We start from the raw sequence: 21,628 nt of genomic DNA on the forward strand, positions 1-21,628 counted from the left end.
CTTTAATGGCACTTTTTATGCACTTTATGAACAAGGGGTCTCCATGTTTATTTTGTCCTGGGCCCTGCAAATTATGTAGCAGATCTGTGGTTCATCTGGGTCCACCCATCTGCTCACATTTCCCTGTCCTTCAGCCCCTCATGGGCTCACTTCCCTCCTTCCCCAGGCGGGATCCCTGTGTCTCAGGCAAGTCTTAGCTGCTAACATCCCCCTGAACTCTGTGGTCTAGTTTGCTGTTCCTTAGGAAGCACGCAAGTTCAATGGCACTGCTTCTTGCTGTGTATGGGGGTCGTGCACGGGAGACGTGCTCTTTTCCCCCATTGCATATTTTTTTTAAAGAAAATGAAAGGTTAGCATAACTGTTTCCAGAAGACACATTGAATCACTTAGTTGAGTCTCAGCCAGTTGCTGCAACATTAACCTTTGAAGCAAACTTCATGCAACACACACCACCAGCCTGCAAGCCGCAGCCTCTTGAAGACGGTGTGCTGGGCAGCTGGCGGATCCAGTGGCTTCTGCAGATTCAGCAACAAAAATATTTTTGTAACAGGAGCAGTTTATACTTTGCAAGGAAGAGAAAGAAGTAGCTGAGTTGCCTCATGAGGTTAAAAGAAAGTTGCCAATTTTTCTTTTAGTTTTATTTGTTCATTTTATTGCTCTTCTCTCCAAGCTTTAGTGAATGAGGTTGCAACGAGAGGAGCGCTCAAGGGCTTTTAGGCCAAACCCAGGGTGGCCAGAAGCTGAAATGTTGATGGATCATTGTTTTTAGGTCCGCTCTAGATGATTTCTGGCTGAGCCAGCGTCTGGAGAATTCCAGGAATCCCCTTTCCTCTTGCGGCTGTTAAGAGTTTGCAGGAATCATCTGACCTCTTTGCGAAGTTGTATGAGAAGAGATTTATTAAGGACTCTGGTGCTTGTTGTTTTTCTTTTTCAAAAAATAAATTTATTTATTTGTATTTATTTGGGGCTGTGTTGGGTCTTCGTTGCTGCGCACGGGCTTTCTCTAGTTGTGCCGAGTGCGCGGGCTTCTCATTGCGGTGGCTTCTCTTTGTTGCGGAGCACGGGCTCTAGGTGCACAGGCTTCAGTTGTTGTGGCGTGTTGGGCTTCAGTAGTTGTGGCTCGCGGGCTCTAGAGCTCAGGCTCAGTAGCTGTGGCGCATGGGCTTAGTTGCTTTGCGGCATGTGGGATCTTCCCAGACCAGGGCTCGAACCCGTGTCTCCTGCATTGGCAGGCGGATTCTTAACCACCGCGCCACCAGGGAAGTACGTCTGGTGCTTGTTTTGATCTCACCAATTTAACCATTGTCTGCTAATAGGTTTTTTTTTTTTTTTTTTTGAAATCTACCAGGTCTTCTGGAAAGATCCCTAATTGTCAGAGCTGGGATGACTTTGGACATCACCAGGCTCGACTCCCTTATTTTAGAAGTGATAAAACTGAGACCCAGAGAAGTCTGTCAAGTGGCCCAAGGTCAGAGTGAGTTAATACGGATGCCCTGCTCCCTGGGACTGTGTGCTCCCAGTGTACGTGGAGGCTGTGGTGGTGCTGTGTGTGTGTTTTGTCTGTGTCCTCACTCAGCACTACCCTTTGTGGATGCTGGAGGATAAGCCCATAGCAAGTCATCAGCCAGGGCCCTTACTCAGCACAGGCCTTTTCTTCCCTGTGGGAATCAGTAGTTGTGATGCCCCTTCAGGGGGATCCCAGGCCACACAGCGAGCCCGTGAAGCAGGCAGTGCCACACAGCAGGGACTTGTCTGAGGGTACCACCGTGGCCTGGGCCCTCACCCTGAGGACGTGTGACCTTGGCTTCCTCTGGCTGTGGCCTCTGCTCTGCTTTCCTTCAGCTCCCTGGCCCTGTTGTGTGTCATGTCTGCTCCCGTCTCCTGCCCTGCCCCGTGGCAAGGTCTGGCACAGAGAGGCTCTTCTTTGGTGGCTGGCTGTGCACCCTGAGCACCTGGGCGGTGAGCACTGCTCACCACCACCACCAGCTGCAGGACCGTCGGTCCCCTGGTGAGCGGAATGGGCACTATGCCCGTCCCATCTGCTCATGGGACAGAGCACAAGGCGTGTAGGGCATGCGAATAAGAGGGAGGTTTGTCTACACTGATGAGGCTCTGCTCGGACCACTTGCATTTCACGCTGACTGCCCTAGAAATGTGTGGCCATTGCTTTCCTCTGAAGCGGACTTCTCCTCCTTCTCCCCTCTGCCAAAAAAAGAAACCTGCATGAAGGAATATACACCTACAGATGTTTCCAGACACGTATTAGCATCACCACTGTAAAAGGAACCAGCTTTGGTGGACTCTGATGGTGGCCCAGCACGCAGCCCTTCTCCTCCCTGCTGGCACAGCCCTGAGTTTGTTTTAGGTCCACTCCTGACCGCCCCCCGCATTCCTAACTCAGGCAAATCCTGAGAGGCTAAGGCAGTCACCAGGGCTATGACCCCCCCCCCCCCCCCCCCCACCTAAGGGCGGTTGAGGATAACCTATGACCAGGCAGTGGCTGATGACCCACGAGGAAGAATGTGCTGGGCCCTTCTGGATTCTCAGCTCTTCTGAAGAGACACACAAGGGAGAAAAGAGTCTGTTACTTCCAGTGGGCATTGCTGCATCTTTAAGTCATGCCTGGGATGATGGTGGCCCTCCTGTGACCATGGGCCCAGGCTGCCGTTGATCAGATGGAAGGAAGGCAGGAGCTTCTCCTTGACTGACGTTGCCCTTGAGCCTTTGAAGTGAGCAGCCCTCTGCCATCGCGCCTGTGAGCAGGTGGATGTCTACTCCATTTTGCATTGGGTTTTTTGTTACTTGCAGCTGGAAAAAAAACAAACAAACCCTAATTGATGCACCCAAATCATTTTTAGTGTTGATCTATATTTAGCCTTTATGGAAGATTCTAGGCTGAGCTGCCCTTGGGAAGGGAGATGGATTTTATCTCTTTTTACTGCTGTGTGTTCTGCTGGCTTGTGTGTTTCCCCCCACCATCAGACAGTAAGCCTGGAGGGCACGGGTGGGTTTCGTTGATCTTTCACGTTCCCTGTGCCAGGCCCGTCCTCAGTGAATGCTTGTCGAGAAAGTTCTCTTTCATGTAGGCAGCGTTTTGTGGGAGCGGTGATGCCAGGCCTGCTGGTTGTTGTCTGTTTGTTGGCATCTAAACGAACGGTAAGAGCCTTCTTTAATCATGCTACTCACCAACCTCTTCCAGGTTTTAGCAGTAAATCTATCACGCCGTTACTATCCCGCCTACGGCTTGTAGTTAGTGATTTAACTCGGACGTAGAGTCCACACGCAGGACTCTTGACACCCTCGTCTGGGCTGTCTCCATCGGCCTGGCTGGCACGGCCGACGACCCAGTTGTTCTCGGGATCCGTGTTCCCTTCCAGCCCCTCTTGTTGACTCTGCTGTGAGGCCGGCATGTAGCACAAGTGAGTCACTTGCAAACCGAGGATGCTGTGCCTTTCAACGCGGACGTCCCCTCTTTCCCACTGGCCTCCCAGGTTCCTCCCTCTCATGAACAAGAGCATGACCTTGAGAACGGGCAGTGTGATGGACTCACTTTGGGATGCCCCTCGTCCTGGAGGGATTGGGACAACGTGAGCTACACGCTCTCCTGGTGGGGCCCGAGAGCTTCTGCCCCGCTCTGATCCGGAGCCTGGGGGTTGAGCTTTTGCCACGTTAAAGCTCCCCATCCCAGCTTTGCTGTGTACCCGACTTGCATTTCACCCTCCCTCCCCGCCAGTGGTTGGAGAATCTGGAGACAAGGAACGGGAGCCTCACGCCCTAGTCTTCCTCCTTCCCACTCTGCTCCTCCCGGCTGCCAAGTGGAGGATGGATGTCTGCGCCTTTACTTCGTAGGCGTGTTGCGAGGCTCCTGCGAGATGCTGAGATGTGGGCTGTTAGAAGAGGGTCGGGCATCTCCAAGATGGCCTGTGGCTGGGCCACTTCACAGGGAGGCTCAGACAGAGTGTCTGCCGCAGGGAGCCCGGAGCCGGCTTTGATGTGGGCGGCCTGGGAACCAACCTGCGGACAGCAGCGCGGGGTTAAACCAGGAACGGGTGGCCCCAGGGTTTCCCATCCACAGGTCAAGGCCGAGGCGTGCCTTGGCGCTTCCAGACATATCTGCTTTTCGTCTCCCCCCGAGTCCCCCCGTGGAGCGTGTGTCTAGACAGCTGTGGAATAAAACGCTCAATTGCCGAATAGGAATTTGGCCAGCAGAGGTGTAGTTGCGCCGAGCAGACAGGCCCAAGGTGAGGAGGGAGGCCGAGGATGAGCCCCACTTGGGTCTGGAGCAGGCTGGAGAGCCTGATGCCTGTGCGGCCCGCTGGTACCTGCGGGAAACGGGAGCCAAATGGCCCCCAAAAGGCATTTTGACCTCATGAAGGCTGTAAATCTGGCCTGGCCCACGTCTCTGCCCCACGTCACTCTCTTGCAAAGATTCCTGCCTACAATTAGAATTCACGTTAACACCTACAAGGAGTGAAGGTCTGGGAGGTGGGAGACCTGTTCTCTCGTTTAGCCAGGGTGCTCGTGAGCTGTGAGGAGTCACTCCCTCTCTGAGCCTCAGTTTCCACATCTGTAAGATGGGAGGAAACACGCCCTAACTGCCAAGGGGGTCATGAAAGTGCTTTGTCACCTGGGAGGTAAAATGTCACCTGTGTCATTCCTTTCACATCAGTCCAAGCTTCACAGTCTAAGGATCCCCCTTGATACGTGTCCACTTGCTTATTTCTGTCTTATGATTGTCCTTTAGAATCTAGGAGATGTTTGAGTGAGTAAAAACTTAAACAAGGTGATACTTGGTGTTGCCATCGGTGCAGGTTTGGCTAAATGACCACTTGTGATCCGAATTTCTTCCCCTTGTGTTGAAGTCAGGATTGGTCCTCGGGGAGACTCTGGGCTCCTATCACTGGTGTCCACTTGTCCAAGCCTGCATGGTCACTACAGTGTGGTGACTTCACTGCGCTGGACCCAAGCTCATCCACAGGCTTCTCTGGGCCCCATTGCTGGCCACAGGCCTGTTCCTCCCCAGTGAGTGCAGCCAGCCGAGCGGCAGGCCCTGGGTGTTCTCCTTCCCTCCTGGGGGGTCTCTCCCCTCCGTCCTCACAGCTTCTGCTCCCCAAGAGCATGTGCCTCCTTTTCGCATCCCCTGGGCCTGAGCTCAGACTTGGAAGAGGGGAGTTCCAGGGAGCGCTGTCTTTGGGCCCCTCTGCCTTCTCAACCCCCTGAGACGCAGGGGCCTGGGTCTGGCCCCCTTCCTAGGGGCTGGAGGTGGAGGAACGGGGGCGGGCGGTGAGCAAATGCTAATGAAGACCCTCCGCAGTGAGTCCTGCCCAGTAACTTTCTGATGTGGTTCTCGGCTTGTGGCTGAGCTGATGTGGGCTGGGCCCGCCTTTCTGTGTTTGAACCTGAACTCTTGCCTTGAAGCTGGTGAAAAGCAACTGCAATCTTGGGCAGCCTGGCAAACCCAGCCCAGGAGCCTTCGCCACTGTGTCCCCTTGCCCACCCCCCAAGCCCAGCCCTGAAAGCAGTCCCTGGGCCCTGAAGGAGTGCTAGTGTCCCTGGCGGGCCTCCCCACAGTGGTCAGTGCTCATCACTGGCCCTGACTCCTGCCCACCCACCCGCTGTGGCTACTGGATGAAGTCATTCCTGGCAGGCGCGGCTGGCGCGGGCCCAGGGTAAACAGGCCACGCTGAGCTCATTGGCGTGCTTCTGGATGAGCTCGGGGAGTGAGGACTGCAGGCTGCCCCCTCCAGATCAGTACCACACACGCCAGCCTCAGGTGACCGCAAGGGCAAAGTGTCACTGTCAGGGCAGGCCTGTGCCACCAGCCTCCTCCTAGTGGAGGGCTGGGTGACATGCGCTACTTTGTGGGAGTTTCATTGGTGGGGTTTCCCGCATTGAGACTGTACAGACCCTGATACTAATAACAATAACCAACACCTCTGATGCTTATGTGTCCCAGTTATGTGGTGCTTAACTGAGCCAGGTGCTCTTCAAAGAGCTTTTCAGGTCTCAAGTCGCTTAATTCTGACAACACACCAATGAGATACGTGTGCCGCGTTATTCCCATTTTCCAGATGAGAACACTGAGGACCAGAGTGGCTGTAAGCTTGAGCCAGGATCTAATCAGGCCGCCTGGTCCCAGGTCCGTGCTCTTCACTGGGGCACTCTTCTAGGCTTCTCAGTACCTGTGATCTGAGGGGCATCCCTTCTCATGCAGCCCCTTAAAGTTTTAGGTCTTGGATCCCTTCTTCCATATCCCTTCTTCCTCCTTGAGTTTTCTGACCCAGCTTGTTCCTGACCAGCATCTTCCTTATTTGGGGTCAGAGGGGGTTCTTTGTGACTCAGTACTTTGTGGTGGATGAGAGTCTGGGTTCGGGGTTGCACTTTTAAATCCCTGGCCCGTCTCAAGTCACCCAGTTGCTTGGAGTCTCAGTGTCTTCATCTGTTAAATGGGCCCAGTGATCTCCCCATCTCATCAGCTGGCGTCTGCTTCATCCCTGGCGAAGGAAGTGCTAAGTGACCGCTGGTTTCCACCCCCTGCACCCTCCCAGCCTCCTCTCCTCTTTCCTTCTTTTTCGAGGTGGACGAACATGAGGACTCTTACCTCGCAATTAGCACTAGGCCTGGGCCAGCTCTTTGCTTTCTGGGCTGGTCCACACTGTTCAGAGCAGCTGCTCATTTTGTCTCAGGAAACAAAGGAGAAAGGAACTCGGAGGTTTGTCTGGCTCCAGGGAGGAAGGGAGGGAGGAGAGCTTAGAGCCTTCTCAGACGGAAGCCCAGCTCTCAGCCCTAGTGACGAGAGCTGGCTTTATTCTGTCCAGTTTTGGTCTGAAGAGTAGTTTGGGGCTTCTGTCTCTGCCTGGCCTTCACAGGGCATCGGGGATCAACCAGGCTTTGTTGGGTTAATCAGCCCACCAGGGACGGGAGCAGAGGTGGTTGATGCAAGACCTTTCCAGGCAAGGGGAGAGCCCACCTCTCGGGACTTGGCGTCTCGGGGCCCTGGATGCCCTGTTGCCCCCAGCCCCACCCCTGCCCCTCCCCAGGATTGCATGTGCTTAGCACAGAGATGCACCGGACGGAGTCAGGGCAGCTGCAAGCCCACAGAGCCCCTGATTCTTCAGAACCCAGGAGGGACGAGCCTATGATAAGTGGGAGGGTGTGGGCTCTGGATCCTTCCCTGTGGCTCTCTAAGGGTGCTGCAGTCAGGCTTGCCCCCAGTCCTAAACCTGTCCCCCTCTGTCTCCTGGCCTCCGGGTTTCAGAGCAAGTCTGTGCTGATAGCTTCAAGATGTGCTGAGACCCTGAGTTGGCCTCCAGTATCCGTCCCACGTCTTCCTTGGCGTGTGGCAGCGGCTGTGCGCACTTGACTTGCAGCAGCTTACAAGGAGGCACTGATTATCTTGGGTGGGAGGGAAGATAGTCCTCAGCCGGGAAGGGATGCTAGGCCTGACCTCGGTTTCCTGCAAGGCCTGGTGGGTATGAGTGGTGTCCCTTACCTGGCGCTCCACGACATCTGTGCGTTTATCCGTTCTGTTCACTTAACCAAATGCAGCAACGCCAACCTTGTGTTTCCAGGGAAAGCTGCCCGTGCTACTGCTTGGCCGATCCTCGGAGCTGCGGCCCGGAGAGTTTGTGGTTGCCATTGGAAGCCCGTTTTCCCTTCAGAACACTGTCACCACTGGGATTGTCAGCACCACCCAGCGAGGCGGCAAAGAGCTGGGGCTCCGGAACTCGGACATGGACTACATCCAGACAGACGCCATCATCAACGTGAGCCCTCTCCGCTGCAGGGTCGGGTGGGCTTTTGGAAAGCTGGGCTGGGCTTAGGAACCAGGGCTGGAGTCAGGATCCTCAAGGTGCTTTCAAGGATCCCCTACAGCAGATGAGGCAGAGGGCTGGTCCTCAGCCTCTTGGCAATCTCCGGGGACTCCTGTGACGGGAACTTGAGATTTGCCAAAGTTTGCAGCCCGGAGGAGCTCTCCGTGCCCCCTGCCGCCCTGCCCCAGGGCCAGCCACCCCTGGCTGGAGCTGCTTGTTCAACTTTGTGGCAGGAGGGATGCTCACCTCAGCACAGGCTCTGTAGCCCCGAGAGGAGTCAAGGATTATCACACACAATCTCATCAATGGGATCTTTTTCAAGTCACATTTTTCCACTTCAGCTGTTTCCCTATAGGATTAACGTTTCTAAAAAGCATTTTCCCCTACATCTATCTAATAAATAAGAAACACAGCGTGTCTTGTGCACTCGCTACGTCTGGTAGGCTTTATTCCCAAACTTTCTTGTGATCTTCGTGAAGTAATGGAAATAGAGCAAGCCATGTGGATTTCCAGGCCAAGCAGCAAAGTAGGGGGTCACATAGATGTAGGGGGGGTGGTTTTGAAGATTTGAAATACTGTGATACTGGAGCAAGTGGGCAGCCAGCCTATTGCCAAGACAAGGAAGATGTGTTGGGTGTTTGGGGAATTTGTAGTTGGCCTTTGGGAATTTGTAGTTGGCAAAAAAAAAAAAAAAAAAATTCTATCCATCTCTCTACCTATCTGTCTATACCTATATATATATCCCCTTTATGGCACATCTAAAACTTTCTGAAAATTGTTTAAGGTCCTTTTTTCCCCAGCAAAATACTAGGTAGACAGGAACAAAACTCCGGCAAGAACTTGCACTCAGGGACCTGCCAGGCAGAGAACTAGATTGGACCATGTAATGACATAAACTCATAACCTTTTCGTTTTTGCTTAATTTCAGTATGGAAACTCCGGAGGCCCATTAGTAAACCTGGTAAGGCCTTTTAAAAATCTATGTACATGTCTTTTTCTTCCTTTTGGTTTCTTTTCACACATGAACTTGCCAAAGCACATTATCTAATTCTTTTAAAGTGAAATCTGTGACTGTACTGTACCTTGCAAATTACTCTTCTTATCTTTTCTGCAAAGAGTAAGGCATGATGGAGTTTGGATTGGAACTGCTATGCCAGCAGACATGCTTATGTTTCAAAGTTACAAGTAAAGGCATTGGAATTCAGGTCCAATCCAGGAGTGGTTAAAGGAGTGGGTCTTTATTTTGAGGGTGTCAGCAGTTCTGGCCTGTCCCTTTGCTGCCTAAGGAGCTGGCGTGGCTCATCCACAGGGTTTGTCTTGGCCAGGGGCCCTCCTCTAAGACCAGGCTGGAATGAGGAGTTACCCCACTCACAAAGATGTCACCTAAGTTTATATTTTATTTAGGCAAAAAAGGGAAGCCTTAGAATCAGACAGTCAGAGCCAGGGTGCAGCTCAGGGTCACCCATCCCAACTCTCATTTACAGGTGATGAACTCGAGGCCTTGTTTAGCAAAGTGCAGGATGGCAGTGCCTTCTTGAGGTCCCTCTGAGTCGGGGACTGAATTCTCAGCGCTGCGGGAAATGTGCAAGAAGTGACTTAAACTCTCCTGGCAGTTTTCCGTTCTAAGTCCGAGTTGAACGACCCTTTAACAATAGTGTTCAGAATAATGGTTGGATGGTGTGAGGCAAGACTGTTATACCAGGATTGTTTCCTATGGTGTGGCGTTCACTGAACTGTGAATTTATCTTGAATTGAAGCACACCTGGTAGACTGGCTTCCTCCATGATTTAAAGCTAGTCTGTGACAAGCAGAGGCAGTGAGATGCGATTGTGAGCCCTCTGCCTCCCCCAAGTGCCCCGGAGTCAGCTCGGAGGTGAGGCTTTGTTTTCCTGACGATGAAGTCCGTCCGCCCTAAGCGCTAAGGTTGTTTCTCCCTGACGTCAGCAGAGGAATCTTAAGGTCACTGGAAATGGGGGAGGCAGGAAGGTGTGGACAGCCATCTAAAGGACTCTGGGGTTTTGGGAAACGTATTCCATGCCAAAGGAGCAAATGTGCATTTTGAAACTGTCTGTTGTGTCTGTTGCTGTGCTTTCGGCGTGGTGATCACTCAGCTCTGAGTCGAGTGGGTGTCGATTCTTCCGTTGCTGAGATTGGCTTACGCTGCCCAAGTCAGGCCTCTCCCTCTACGACCCAGAAGCCCCCTCCCTCCAGCTCCCCCCACCTCACACATTTCTCTGAAGAAGCTCCAAGGCTCCTTTCTTGCAAATTCTCCACTCTCTATCGGTGCGTATCTTCAGGTGAACCTTCACGGATTCAGTAAGCTGTTTCCATCTTGCTTTTCAGGATGGTGAAGTGATTGGAATTAACACACTGAAAGTGACAGCTGGTATCTCCTTTGCAATTCCATCTGATAAGATTAAAAAGTTCCTAACGGAATCCCACGACCGACAAGCCAAAGGTAGAGCAAGTGCCCCGCGGGGACTTGGGTCGGGGAAAATGACACCCTGAGGGTCAGAAGGGAAAGGAACACACGCTATTAAGCCCGTGGTATTAGGTCATAGGTGTTGGACTATTTTCAACCTATGATCATGAATGTGTCATATGGTTCAATCTGGTATGTACCGGGCATGATCCTGGGTGATTTCTGTACATCATTTCACTTCGTTATTCATTATGTCATTTAATTCCTTTGCGTGATCAGGTGGGAATTATTAGTCCCATCTTACGGATGAGAAAACTGAGATTCATGGAGCTCATTCATTCCACAAATGTTTATTGACCCTTCTTCTCGAGTCAGGCTGGGGGTTTGAGGCTCAACAGGGTCCCTTGCAGGTGTGATGTTTACCTTCTACCTGGGGAAGAGAGGAGGCAGGTAGGATCCCAGTCAGGATTTGAACCACAAGCCGAGCGTATGCCCCTATGGTCCTGACTCTACACAGCAAACTGAGGGATTGAACCCCATGGCTCGTGGTGTACCCGGCACAGCCGCCAACTGGGCTGACCTTCTGTTGTCCTTTCCAGGCAAAGCCATCACCAAGAAGAAGTATATTGGCATCCGAATGATGTCACTGACATCCAGGTGGGTAACAGAATGTCTGTGTCTGTCTGTGTCTTAAATTTAAAACAAACCTGAACTTCAGAAGACTCTCACTGGCACCCCTAAAAGGGAAGCCTTACTCTGCTTCAAGACAGCTCAGTTTCTGGTTAAAGTTAAGTAACGTTAGGAAAGAGAGAGGGCCGTTAGCCTTGGCCTCTTGTTTTATCCTTCATGTTTGTTTCTGGGTTCTGAGCAGGCCCTTCCTTCTGGAAGATTCCATTCTTCTTGGAAGGCAGGCCTGAAGAGCCGGGTGTTTGTCACTCCCCCATGCCTTCCTTTCACCACTTGCTCTGTTGAAACTCACATTCCAGGAGTGCCCCGAACACCTCCCTCAGCCCCAGAGCGCCCTGCCTTTCCTCAGCTCTGCCGCCTGTGGCCTGAGGCTCCTGGAATGCCCGTCAGGCCCAGCATGACTGATGGGCTTGTTTTTCCCGAGCTGGTGGAAGTTGTGGTATGTGGCTGCCAGACTCATAACGTACTGGTATTTTAACCTTGATGAAAAAATCTGGTGTAATCGTAGGAGCCCTGGTACCTAAGGGCTCGCTTGAAACTCTTGTAGGTAAAGTTGGCAAGGAGCAGCACATATTGATATAAATATTAATGTATTAATTATTGTGGTTAATTAGCTATTAATTGTGAACACACGACTATAGTTTAGACACATGTAATAAATGGTGGTACCTTTCTCAGCTGGCTTGCCAAGACTAAAACGTGCATCAGGTCTTGTTTGGGAACTCTGAGAGATGAAGGCGTAAGGAAGGAGTACGGGCCCTGGGGTCCAGCTTCCTGGGTTCTTGTCCCAGCTCTACTGTTTCCTGGCTTGTGACCTTGGGATGACTTGACCCCTGAGTGCCTCAGTTTCCTCCTCTGCGGAATGAGGATAACTGTGCAGGCAGGTTGGTATGTGGTGAGGACTTAGTGATTTCATGCGTATCAAAGCTTGAATGAACGGGTGGTGGCAGTGGTCACTAGCCATGGTGACCCCGCCCACTATTTATCACGTGCTTGGCACTGGGCCAGGTGCTGGACCTAGATGGTCTTATCCCTGTTTTACAGGTGAGAAAACTAAGGCACAGAGAGGTTAAGCAACTGCCCTAGATCACACAGTCAGGAAGCGGCAGAGCTGGGGCTCCAAAGCAGGCCGACCACTATATTGTACTGACTCCTCAAGTGGTAGCTACTATCAATTAATAATAATAATGATAAAACACTTCCCTTGCTGTTATCCAGTAACTCTAGGAAATAGGCAATTTGAAGCAGATTCAAAATCCCTGGAGGAATTTTACGTTAGAATCAGGGAAGGAGGAGAAGCCGGGCAGGAGCCCCGTTGTTACCTAACAGTAATACAGGTATGTTTGTCCTGAGCAGCAAAGCCAAAGAGCTGAAGGATCGCCACCGAGACTTCCCAGATGTGCTTTCAGGAGCGTATATTATCGAAGTAATTCCTGATACCCCCGCAGAAGCGTGAGTTAGAATTATTTTCCCTTTTCCTAATATCCTTGTGTTTCCTGAAGGTAGGGGGCAAGGGGCAGGGGTCTGTTGTTTTCGTATCAGCTCAGGTGATTGTGAGAATCCTTGACAAAACGGTTGGACATCCTTGGTCGACTGCCAGTCAGGACTTCCAGCCTGGTTCAGCTCAGGACTCGGCAGCAAAAGGTTGCTTCCTGCCTTCAAAAGTCCTCTTGAGGAGGGGCATCAGATGGAAAGAGTGACGTCGGACTTGTTACGAGTCTCCAGAACAGGCCTGGCTGGGGAAAGAGGCTTGAAGGAGCAAAATGTCCTGGAGACCTCGGGCAGAGGTCCTGTCCTAGGCTGCTGGATGCATCTCCTCCTGAAGCCTTCGCTAATGATGTCTGTTATCAGTCAGGCCGTACTTATCCACACCTCTAGAAAAATAACCCAGGGGACGTCAAAATAACATGAAAAGAAGTAGGTCAACTAACAATCAGGGTCTGTTACCTGTATCGACGAAATATCCAGAGAGAGGTCTAGACCAGGGAGGGGCCAGCACCCTGTTTCCTGGGAACCAGATCTGGAAGAATCGATTTTGCATTTTTAAGTGGTTGAAAAAATTTAAATGAGAACAGTATTTTAGGACACGTGAAAGTGATGCGAAATTCAAATTCCAGTGTTATGTAAATAAAGTTTTACTGGGTCACGGCCATGCCCAATAGATTATATATTGTCTATGGTGGCTTTTGGACTCCTACGGCAGGGTTGAGTTGTTGTGATGGAGACCATCTGGCCTGCAAAGCCTAAAATATTTCCTATCTGGCCATGTACAGAAAAAGTTCGCTGACTCCTGTGCTAGACCATTAAGAACCATAACCGCTTATTGGACACTGTCATATAGAAGAGCTACAGTCCCAGCAACAGCACAAAGCAGGTGTCTCACAGTACAGCCATCAACTCATCCCCGTAGGAGCTGCCCTCTGAGTTGTAACACCCATTACAAGCAAGTTGGCCACGGTCCTGGTACATGGTAGATGGTACATCCTCGTCTCCTTTGGGGTCCATCTATGATAAGATCATACAAGTGCTGGTAGGCATTTCTACAATGGACATGATTGATGATGTGGCCTAAAAACCTCAAAAGGAAATAATGCAACCCATTGGTTTAAGCCAGTCTCACATAAGTTCATTATTACCCCACCCTGGTTGCTCTGGGCTTTTAGGTCCTAAACTGTGCCTCTGTCGATGTAAAGTTGATCACCTTTCGTGGCAGTTAGGCCAGGAGGAATGGAAACATTACAGTCGCATTTCCCTTTGTGTTGCAGTGGTGGGCTCAAGGAAAATGATGTCATCATTAGCATCAATGGACAGTCAGTGATCTCCGCCAACGACGTCAGCGACGTCATCAAGAAGGAAAGCACCCTGAACATGGTTGTCCGCAGGGGCAATGAAGACATTATGATCACCGTGATTCCCGAAGAAATCGACCCGTAGGCAGAGGCATGAGCTGGACTTCATGTTTCCCTTAAAGACTCTCCAGTGGACGATGCATGATGACTCTGGGCTGGTGGCACTGGATGCCCAAGACTTTTGACCGCCATGTTGCTTGTTCAGCAGAAACACTGGCCAGCAGAATCCTTCTTGACAGGTCGTAGGCAAAGCCAGTGTAACGTTGTAAACCCGCAGGCAGAAGCTCACCCTTCTGTATCGTATGTACGCAGCGCGCTTTTTCTTGCCAGCTTGGACTGCTCCTGCTTGGACAGTCAACGTTTGTCTCCTTCTTTAACCGAGTCATCATCTTAGTCTAGCTAAGCCTGTTGCTATAATGTGTAGGTAAGAGGAAGGTCCCATGGGAGCCAGGATGGTACCAGGCGTGCTTATGCTTTCCTCCTAGTCAGCATCCAGAGGAGGGAGATGCCGAGACCACGGGAGGGTGAACGCTGGCTTCCAAAATGGCCAAAGTCGCCTCCTTTAGGAACCTCTTCAGAACTGGGAGCACAGTGACTTGGAGTTTGAGCTATTAAAATACTTCTTCATACTTTGCTTTCTGGCGTCCTTCTTTGCTGGGAACGGCTGGTTGGAGTCTCTTTGAACTGATTATAATGTCAACGGCCTGCTCATTACATCACGTTTTCCGTGCTGATTGAGCTTGAGGCCGCACCAGTTATTTCAAAATCATCCCGGGGGTTTACCAGTGCTGTGAACACTGTGCCTGGCCACCCTGGCTTCGTGAAAGAGACCTGAGGTCAGTTGCCCTTGAACCTGGAGCTTTTCAAACTAAAGAGAGGCTGTTAACTCCACACACCGTGCAATAAGTCAGCAAAGATTTTCTGGACCTCTGCTGTGTGCCAGACAAGGCACAGGGCCGAGGGTAGAGGGGTGAATGCAGAGTGGGACCCCAGAGCTTCCGTTGAGAAACTAGGTCTCTTTCTGAAAGGGAGATGGTTCAGGAGACCAGGATGCGACCCGAGAACAGTCCTGAGTCTTTAGAAGGCACAGGTTGAAGCTGATTCCAGCTGTCTGGGGCTCTGAAATAGATCTTAAACCTTGTGGGGTTTGGAGCAGGGCTCCCCTCGATGTGTCCTTGAACAGATGCGGCCTTAAGCAGCTGTGGGCACGTTTAGCTCCATGAAAGCTTCCAGGAGTTTGGGAAGCTGGACCCATGAATATGGCGGCCAAACTTCAGCTTGGAAGTTTGCACAGGCCTGAGTGCGGGGAAGCGCCCACCGCAGAGGACCCTCCTTACACCCGGAGCAGAGCCTGAAGGCTTTCTAAGTGTCAGCAGTCAAGGGGGGGGCCTTGGACAGGAGGGAGGTTCAGCTCTGTAGACTGAGAGCTTAATCCTTCCTCGACCACGAGATCTCTATGAGCAATTCGTAACTGGAGAGGCTGTGGAAGGTAAAAGGCCGCAGCGAAATGGAGGCGCAGCAAAGCCAAGCCCTCATCAGTACTGACGCTCGGCAGCCGAGCAGCTTGTGCCCTGTTGAGCGCAGTGCGTCCCTCTGCTCTCTGCTTGGATGTCCTTGTAGAGTCAGGAAGGAGCCAGTAAACGCTTTCCCTCCTGGCATGGGCTTTGCGTTCCCCTGCCTCCTCATTAAAGGTGGTGACTCAGAGAATGGCCTGTGGCTTCAGGGGTTCATCCTCAGATGTTTTGCCCGTGGGCCTGCTCCTCTGGTGGTCCCCGTTGCCGAGGTGCTGCCACAGGTGGGGAGGACGTGCTGGGTGGCATTGAGGTCAGAGCCTGCCCGGTCCCCAGCCCATCTATCTTCGGGCTGTCGTCCACTCGGGAGATCACAGAGGGTTCCTCTGGAAGGAATCGGCCTGGCGACCGATGGGCCTGAATTGTCTGTAAACACTCAGCAATATCTCCCGAAGATCCACAGGGCTGTGGGTGGGGTTGGAGTTTGGCCTGCATATGTTTGGTCCGTAGGCCCACATACAAGGCTGCAGAAAGAACCGCTTGGCACGCTGTAGGCACATGATGTGTTTGGTCACAAGGCTGCACTGGCCTGTGGGGCCCTGTGTCCTGTGGGAGCTGCTCATCCTAGCACCCCATACTCATCCTTTAAGCTTTCACAAGACTACTCAGAACAGATATTTCTTTTTCTTCCTTTGGGCTGTGATGGAGGTTTTTGCAGCCCGAATTAGCCTTAAAACCTGGGAGGCAGAGCTGAGTTGAAAGAGCATGGCTTTCGAAGTTAGATGGACTTGGGTTCACTCTACTGTCTACATTGTACTGGCTGTGTGACATTTGAAGAGTTACCTAACCTCTCTGTGCCTGTTTCCCATCTGTAAGATGGGGATAATAATAATACTTCCTATGGCTGTTGTGGGGATTAAATGAAGTAATACATGGCACACAGTAAGCACTCAATAAATACTAGCGACATATATGTTAACTGTCTTTGAGCCTCAGTTTCCCCCTGTGTAAAATGTGGAACAATAATAATGTCCCCCTTGTACTGGAGTTGTGAGGGTTAACCATGATGGCACGTGCCACTAGGTCAATACAGCTGCTAGTGTTTTTGTTGGTATTAGCCTGCCGTTGTTCTGGTCTTTAATGACACTCACAGTAGCAGACGTCTGTGGGATGCTTGCTGTTAACAGACACCATGCTGAGCATCTTACATTTATTAGCTAGGAGTTCAATCCTCAGGTCAGCCCCGAGGTGGCTGCCACATTCATCCCCTTTGACAGGTAGAGAAACGGCTCTTCAGAAATTAGGCATCTTGATCAAGCCACAGAGCTAATAAGCGGGAGCTGTGATTTAAGCCCAGGAGGTCTGAGTTCATGGCTTTTGTACGGTGCCACCCGGCCCGTCTTTACCTTCTTGGGACCAAGGCTTCTGGCCCTTTCATCTCTGTGTAGTCTAGGTCCATCACCACTTCTAGAAGGTGGTCATGGGGACGTGCGGACTCAGCCCCCTGCTGGGTTGATGACTCATCCTGGCCCTTTCAGGTCTCTCAACAGCCCCATTGGCTGGCAGATCAGCAGCTACCGCTCTTCTCTGTCTCCTGCAAAGCTTCCTCCGCTCACCCACACATCTTCCAATCTCGGCCCCCCGGCTCCAGTCCTCTGCTTCCAGCTTTTGCGAAACGTCAAGCGACGCTGCCAATCACGGGGGCTGGATTTCGCCAGCACATTTGCGTCACTTGCCGGTCCCCATCCAGCCCTGAGGGATGCTTTACGAGATGCTCCGGCCAGGAGACGCTCTGAGTGCAAGAGTTCCTTTGCTGTGCTTTCCGGGCCCAGCTGAGTGGGTGTCATGCCAACAGCTCTGTACAGGGTCACGCTCTTTTCTGTGTGAAAATTTGGAAGAATGCCCATGTCTGGTGGACGGGGTGAAGGGCAGTGTGTGTTTACGAGAACTCGCTCAGTGCTTGTCTCCACCTGGTTAATGCTTTAGACAGGCCCGAGCCTCCGACAGTGGTGCTTTGATTGGCCGGCAAGGGTGCTGGGCCCATTTTGGTAAATGCCACTCAAGTCAGGGCCGGGCTCGCTGAGGTTGTGCGGAAGGGGGCCCGTGTCTGGGCGAGTGGGCCGGTGCGGGTTCCGGGTTATGGCAAAAGCTGCCTTCTCCTCTGAAGGTGGTTATAGGTAGGTCAGGGGTATGGCAGCACCAGGGTGGCTTAGTGCCACGATGGCAAATAGGTTTCTACTGGGTCCTCCGGGCTGAGCTGGTTGTAAGACTCAGCGCAAAGGTGTTTTAAAACAAAGGTGTTTAAAAGCCATGTTCACATGCCACTGCCCACCTCTCCTGCAGGGACCCCACATGGTTCTAAAGAACTGTCACCATAATTGGCCTATGGGATGTGACTGTTGGCCACCTGGATATGAGGGGACCATCAGGATACTCACTTGAAAAGCCACCCCTGTCTTGAAACAAGTATTGTTGGTGACATTTCTGAGCATGTGTCCCCCCGCACCCCCAGGATGCACTGAGCCACAGCTCACAGGAAGGAGTCGGCCTGCCAAGCACAAGGCCCGTTCCTGGAATTAAACAGTGCCCACGTGTAGGCGCCCACATCAGAAGGGCCATGGTCTTTGCAGGAGACCTTGGGCCTAGCTACCTGGGCCTCCAAACCCATCTGTGTCCTGCTTCTGGGGCCCAGCTGGGCTGAGTCGCTGCTGTCCGCACTGGCTCCCACCCGGAGCCAATGGTCCTCTGGTATTTCCATCAAAATATGGGTGGAGGGGCTTCCCTGGTGGCGCAGCGGTTGAGAGTCCGCCTGCCGATGTAGGGGACACGGGTTCATGCCCCGTTCCGGGAGGATCCCACATGCTGCGGAGCAGCTGGGCCCCTGAGCCATGGCCGCTGAGCCTGCGCGTCCGGAGCCTGTGCTCCGCAACGGGAGAGGCCACAGCAGTGAGAGAGCCGCGTAACGCAAAAATAAATAAATAAATAAATATGGGTGGAGCATGTAAAGAGCAGAGGCCTTTCTGCCATTAGGCAGCTGTTTTATTTAGAACTTTAAAAGCTGCCTCCGTGTGGTGCCTGCCAAGAATCAGCAAACATCAAATGAAATAAACCCTAACAAATGCATTATTAGTTAAAAAACTAAAAATGAAAACTGGTTCAAATGATTTATGAAAATAGTATTCTGTTACATGTGTCTCACTGGGTCAGGTAAGCTTTTGTACATGCACTGCCTGATCCTCTTTCACCCCATCTCCTCTTCCTCCTCCACCACCATTGTAGGATCCCCATATTGCTGATGAGGATAGTGAGGCACAGAGCAGTTAAGTAACCAGCCTGAAGTCACACAGCAAGAAGGAAGGTAAACCTGCTTCATCGGAACTCAAGTGCCTGGCTTCAAGCCCTCTCTCTCTTTTTTTCTTTTTTTTTTTAAACATCTTTATTGGAGTATAATTGCTTTACAATGGTGTGTTAGTTTCTGCTTTATAACAAAGTGAATCAGTTATACATATGCATATGTCCCCATATCTCTTCCCTCTTGCGTCTCCCTCCCTCCCACCCTCCCTATCCTACCCCTCTAGGTGGTCACAAAGCACCGAGCTGATCTCCCTGTGCTATGTGGCTGCTTCCCACTAGCTATCTATTTTACGTTTGGTAGTGTATATATGTCCATGCCACTCTCTCACTTTGCTCCAGCTTACCCTTCCCCCTCCCCGTATCCTCAAGTCCATTCTCTAGTAGGTCTGCGTCTTTATTCCCGTCTTGCCCCGAGGTTCTTCATGACCTTTTCTTTTTTTTTTTTTAGATTCCATATCTATGTGTTAGCATACGGTATTTGTTTTTCTCTTTCTGGCTTACTTCACTCTGTATGACAGACTCTAGGTCCATCCACCTCACTACAGATAACTCAATTTCGTTTCTGAGTAATATTCCATTGTATATATGTGCCACATCTTCTTTATCCATCCATCTGTCGAAGCAACTTAGGTTGCTTCCATGTCCTGGCTATTGTAAATAGAGCTGCAGTGAACATTGTGGTTCATGATTCTTTTTGAATTATGGTTTTCTCAGGGTATATGCCCAGTACTGGGATTGCTGGGTCGTATGGTAGTTCTATTTGTAGTTTTTAAAGGAACCTCCATACTGTTCTCCATAGTGGCTGTATCAATTTACATTCCCACCAACAGTGCAAGAGGGTTCCCTTTACTCCACACCCTCTCCAGCATTTATTGTTTGTAGATTTTTTGATGATGACCATTCTGACTGGTATGAGGTGATACCTCATTGTAGTTTTGATTTGCATTTCTCTAATGATGTTGAGCATTCTTTCATGTGTTTGTTGGCAATCTGTATATCTTCTTTGGAGAAATGTCTATTTAGGTCTTCTGCCCATTTTTGGATTGGGTTTTTTTTTTTTTTTTTTTTTTTTTGCGGTACGCTGGCCTCTCACTGTTGTGACCTCTCCCGTTGCGGAGCACAGGCTCCGGACGCACAGGCTTAGCGACCATGGCTCACAGGCCCAGCCGCTCCGCGGCATGTGGGATCCTCCCGGACCGGGTCACAAACCCGTGTCCCCTGCATCGGCAGGCGGACTCTCAACCACCGCGCCACCAGGGAAGCCCGGTTGTTTGTTGTTTTGATATTGGGCTGCGTGAGCTTCAAGCCCTCCCTTAAGCACTCGGCCATTATCCCCTTTGCCTGATGCTGCCCAGTGACATTTGTAACTGAAGACCCACATTTCCAGGGTGGTATAATTTTCACTTGACCCATCTCTGAAGCAGTAATGATGTTAGTGGCTGTTTTGTGAGAATGACTTTGCAAAACGGGAAAGCTCACATGGTTTCATGGGCATCGCCCCCCAGAAAGGGTCATAAATGCTGTGGGCAGTAAGGGAGAGCCCGAGGCACACCTGTCTCGCGTTCGTTCACTGATAATCCGGGCATCATCTCCCAGCTGCCTGTCTGCCTTCGTGCCTTTTCCATTGTGCTGTCTTCTGATGAGTCATTAGATCTGGAACACAAAGTCTGAAACCATACCCAGGGTAAGCAGTGTGCTTCATCTTTGAAGGCCTGGCACTGACGCTGAGCCCAAAGAACACATCCTAAAACCTCCAGGAAGAGAAGATCAGTAAAACACTTGCACTGACCTCAAACTTCATAAAAAATCCTGACAACCAAGAACCCTCAACATTTAAAAAAAAAATAATTTTATTGAAGTATAGTTGATTTACAATGTTGGGTTAAATTCTGCTGTACAGCAAAGTGAGTCAGTGATACGTATATATACATTCTTTTTCATTAGAATCCTCAACATTTTTAGCTGTTTTCTGCTTTATCATCCTTGCCCTTTCCCTCATAAGTTAATTACACTGACATTTAATGACTGAAATTGAGAAAGGTGGAGTAGGTATGAAAGAGTCTGAGCTGCTCTCCTGTACTAATGAAAGTAGATCAAAGTGAATGGGGGTTTCGAGGGAGTGTCCTCTCAAGACAGGGCAGCTGAGGTGGGGGCTTACCACATCAGTTTCTACTTTTAATCTTGGTCACGCACCCATTCCTGCGACCTTTTATGCAGTGCTGTTTCTGTGCCCTGCGTTGCTCAGGCTCTACAGCCACCATCCCGGGGAATTCTGATGGCACCCTAGTCAACCTTGCTGCCTCCCTTTTGACGGGAGGAAACTGAAGCTCAGAGGGGCAACGTTCCTCACTGGATGACACACTAAAGTCAGAGCAGAGGGTCGAAACCAGGCTTTTTGCCTCCTGAACCCGTGTGCTGGCTCTCATGGCGGCAGCCCCAGAGCATCTTCCGTACTGGCTGGCTTAGTGGTCTGGAGCCCCACACCCAGTCCCTATCCTGGATTTGGGTGGGAAAAGGGGTAAACATTTGTCAGCACAGCTTTCTCACCAGTCAAATTACTTTAAGCTGAAAAGCCACAAAGAGTGAAAGCAAAAGCATCTAGAAAGAAAAATTACGTCCACACGAAAACCGGCACACGGAGGTTTTAGCAGCTTTATTCATAATTGCCAAGACTTAGAAGCAACCAAGGTGTTCTTCGGTAGTTGAATGAATAAGTAAACATCCAGGCAATGGAATATGACCCAATGCTAAAAAGAAATGAGCTATCAAACCCTGAAAACTTTAAATGCTTATTTAAATCAAACTTTAAATGCTTATTACTGAGTGAAAGAAGCCAATTTGCAAAGGCTACTTACCGCATGATTTCAACCATGTGACATTCTGGGAAAGGCAAAACAATGGAGACGGTAAAAATAAAAATCAGTGGCTTCCAGGAGTTAGGGGGGAGACGGATGAATGGGTGAAGCATAGAGCATTTTTAGGGCAATGAAA

The 21,628-nt window shown here is 50.9% G+C and overlaps 1 protein-coding gene across 1 annotated transcript in view; it reads left to right on the forward strand.

Annotated features, from left to right (window-relative positions):
* Positions 1 to 14,406, forward strand: part of HTRA1 (HtrA serine peptidase 1) — a 57,006-nt gene extending 42,600 nt beyond the window's left edge. Inside the window, exons 4-9 of the mRNA XM_029200906.1 lie at positions 7,572 to 7,766; positions 8,743 to 8,775; positions 10,158 to 10,272; positions 10,836 to 10,893; positions 12,280 to 12,375; positions 13,689 to 14,406. Of these exons, the coding sequence (XP_029056739.1) occupies positions 7,572 to 7,766; positions 8,743 to 8,775; positions 10,158 to 10,272; positions 10,836 to 10,893; positions 12,280 to 12,375; positions 13,689 to 13,857 (666 nt within the window). The 3' untranslated portion in view covers positions 13,858 to 14,406. The remainder of the gene's footprint in view (positions 1 to 7,571; positions 7,767 to 8,742; positions 8,776 to 10,157; positions 10,273 to 10,835; positions 10,894 to 12,279; positions 12,376 to 13,688) is intronic.
* Positions 14,407 to 21,628: the final 7,222 nt, after the last annotated feature.

This window comes from Monodon monoceros, unplaced genomic scaffold (genome assembly GCF_005190385.1).
Source record: "Monodon monoceros isolate NGI ecotype Baffin Bay Population unplaced genomic scaffold, NGI_Narwhal_1 Super_Scaffold_4, whole genome shotgun sequence".
Taxonomy (NCBI): Eukaryota; Metazoa; Chordata; class Mammalia; order Artiodactyla; family Monodontidae; genus Monodon; species Monodon monoceros.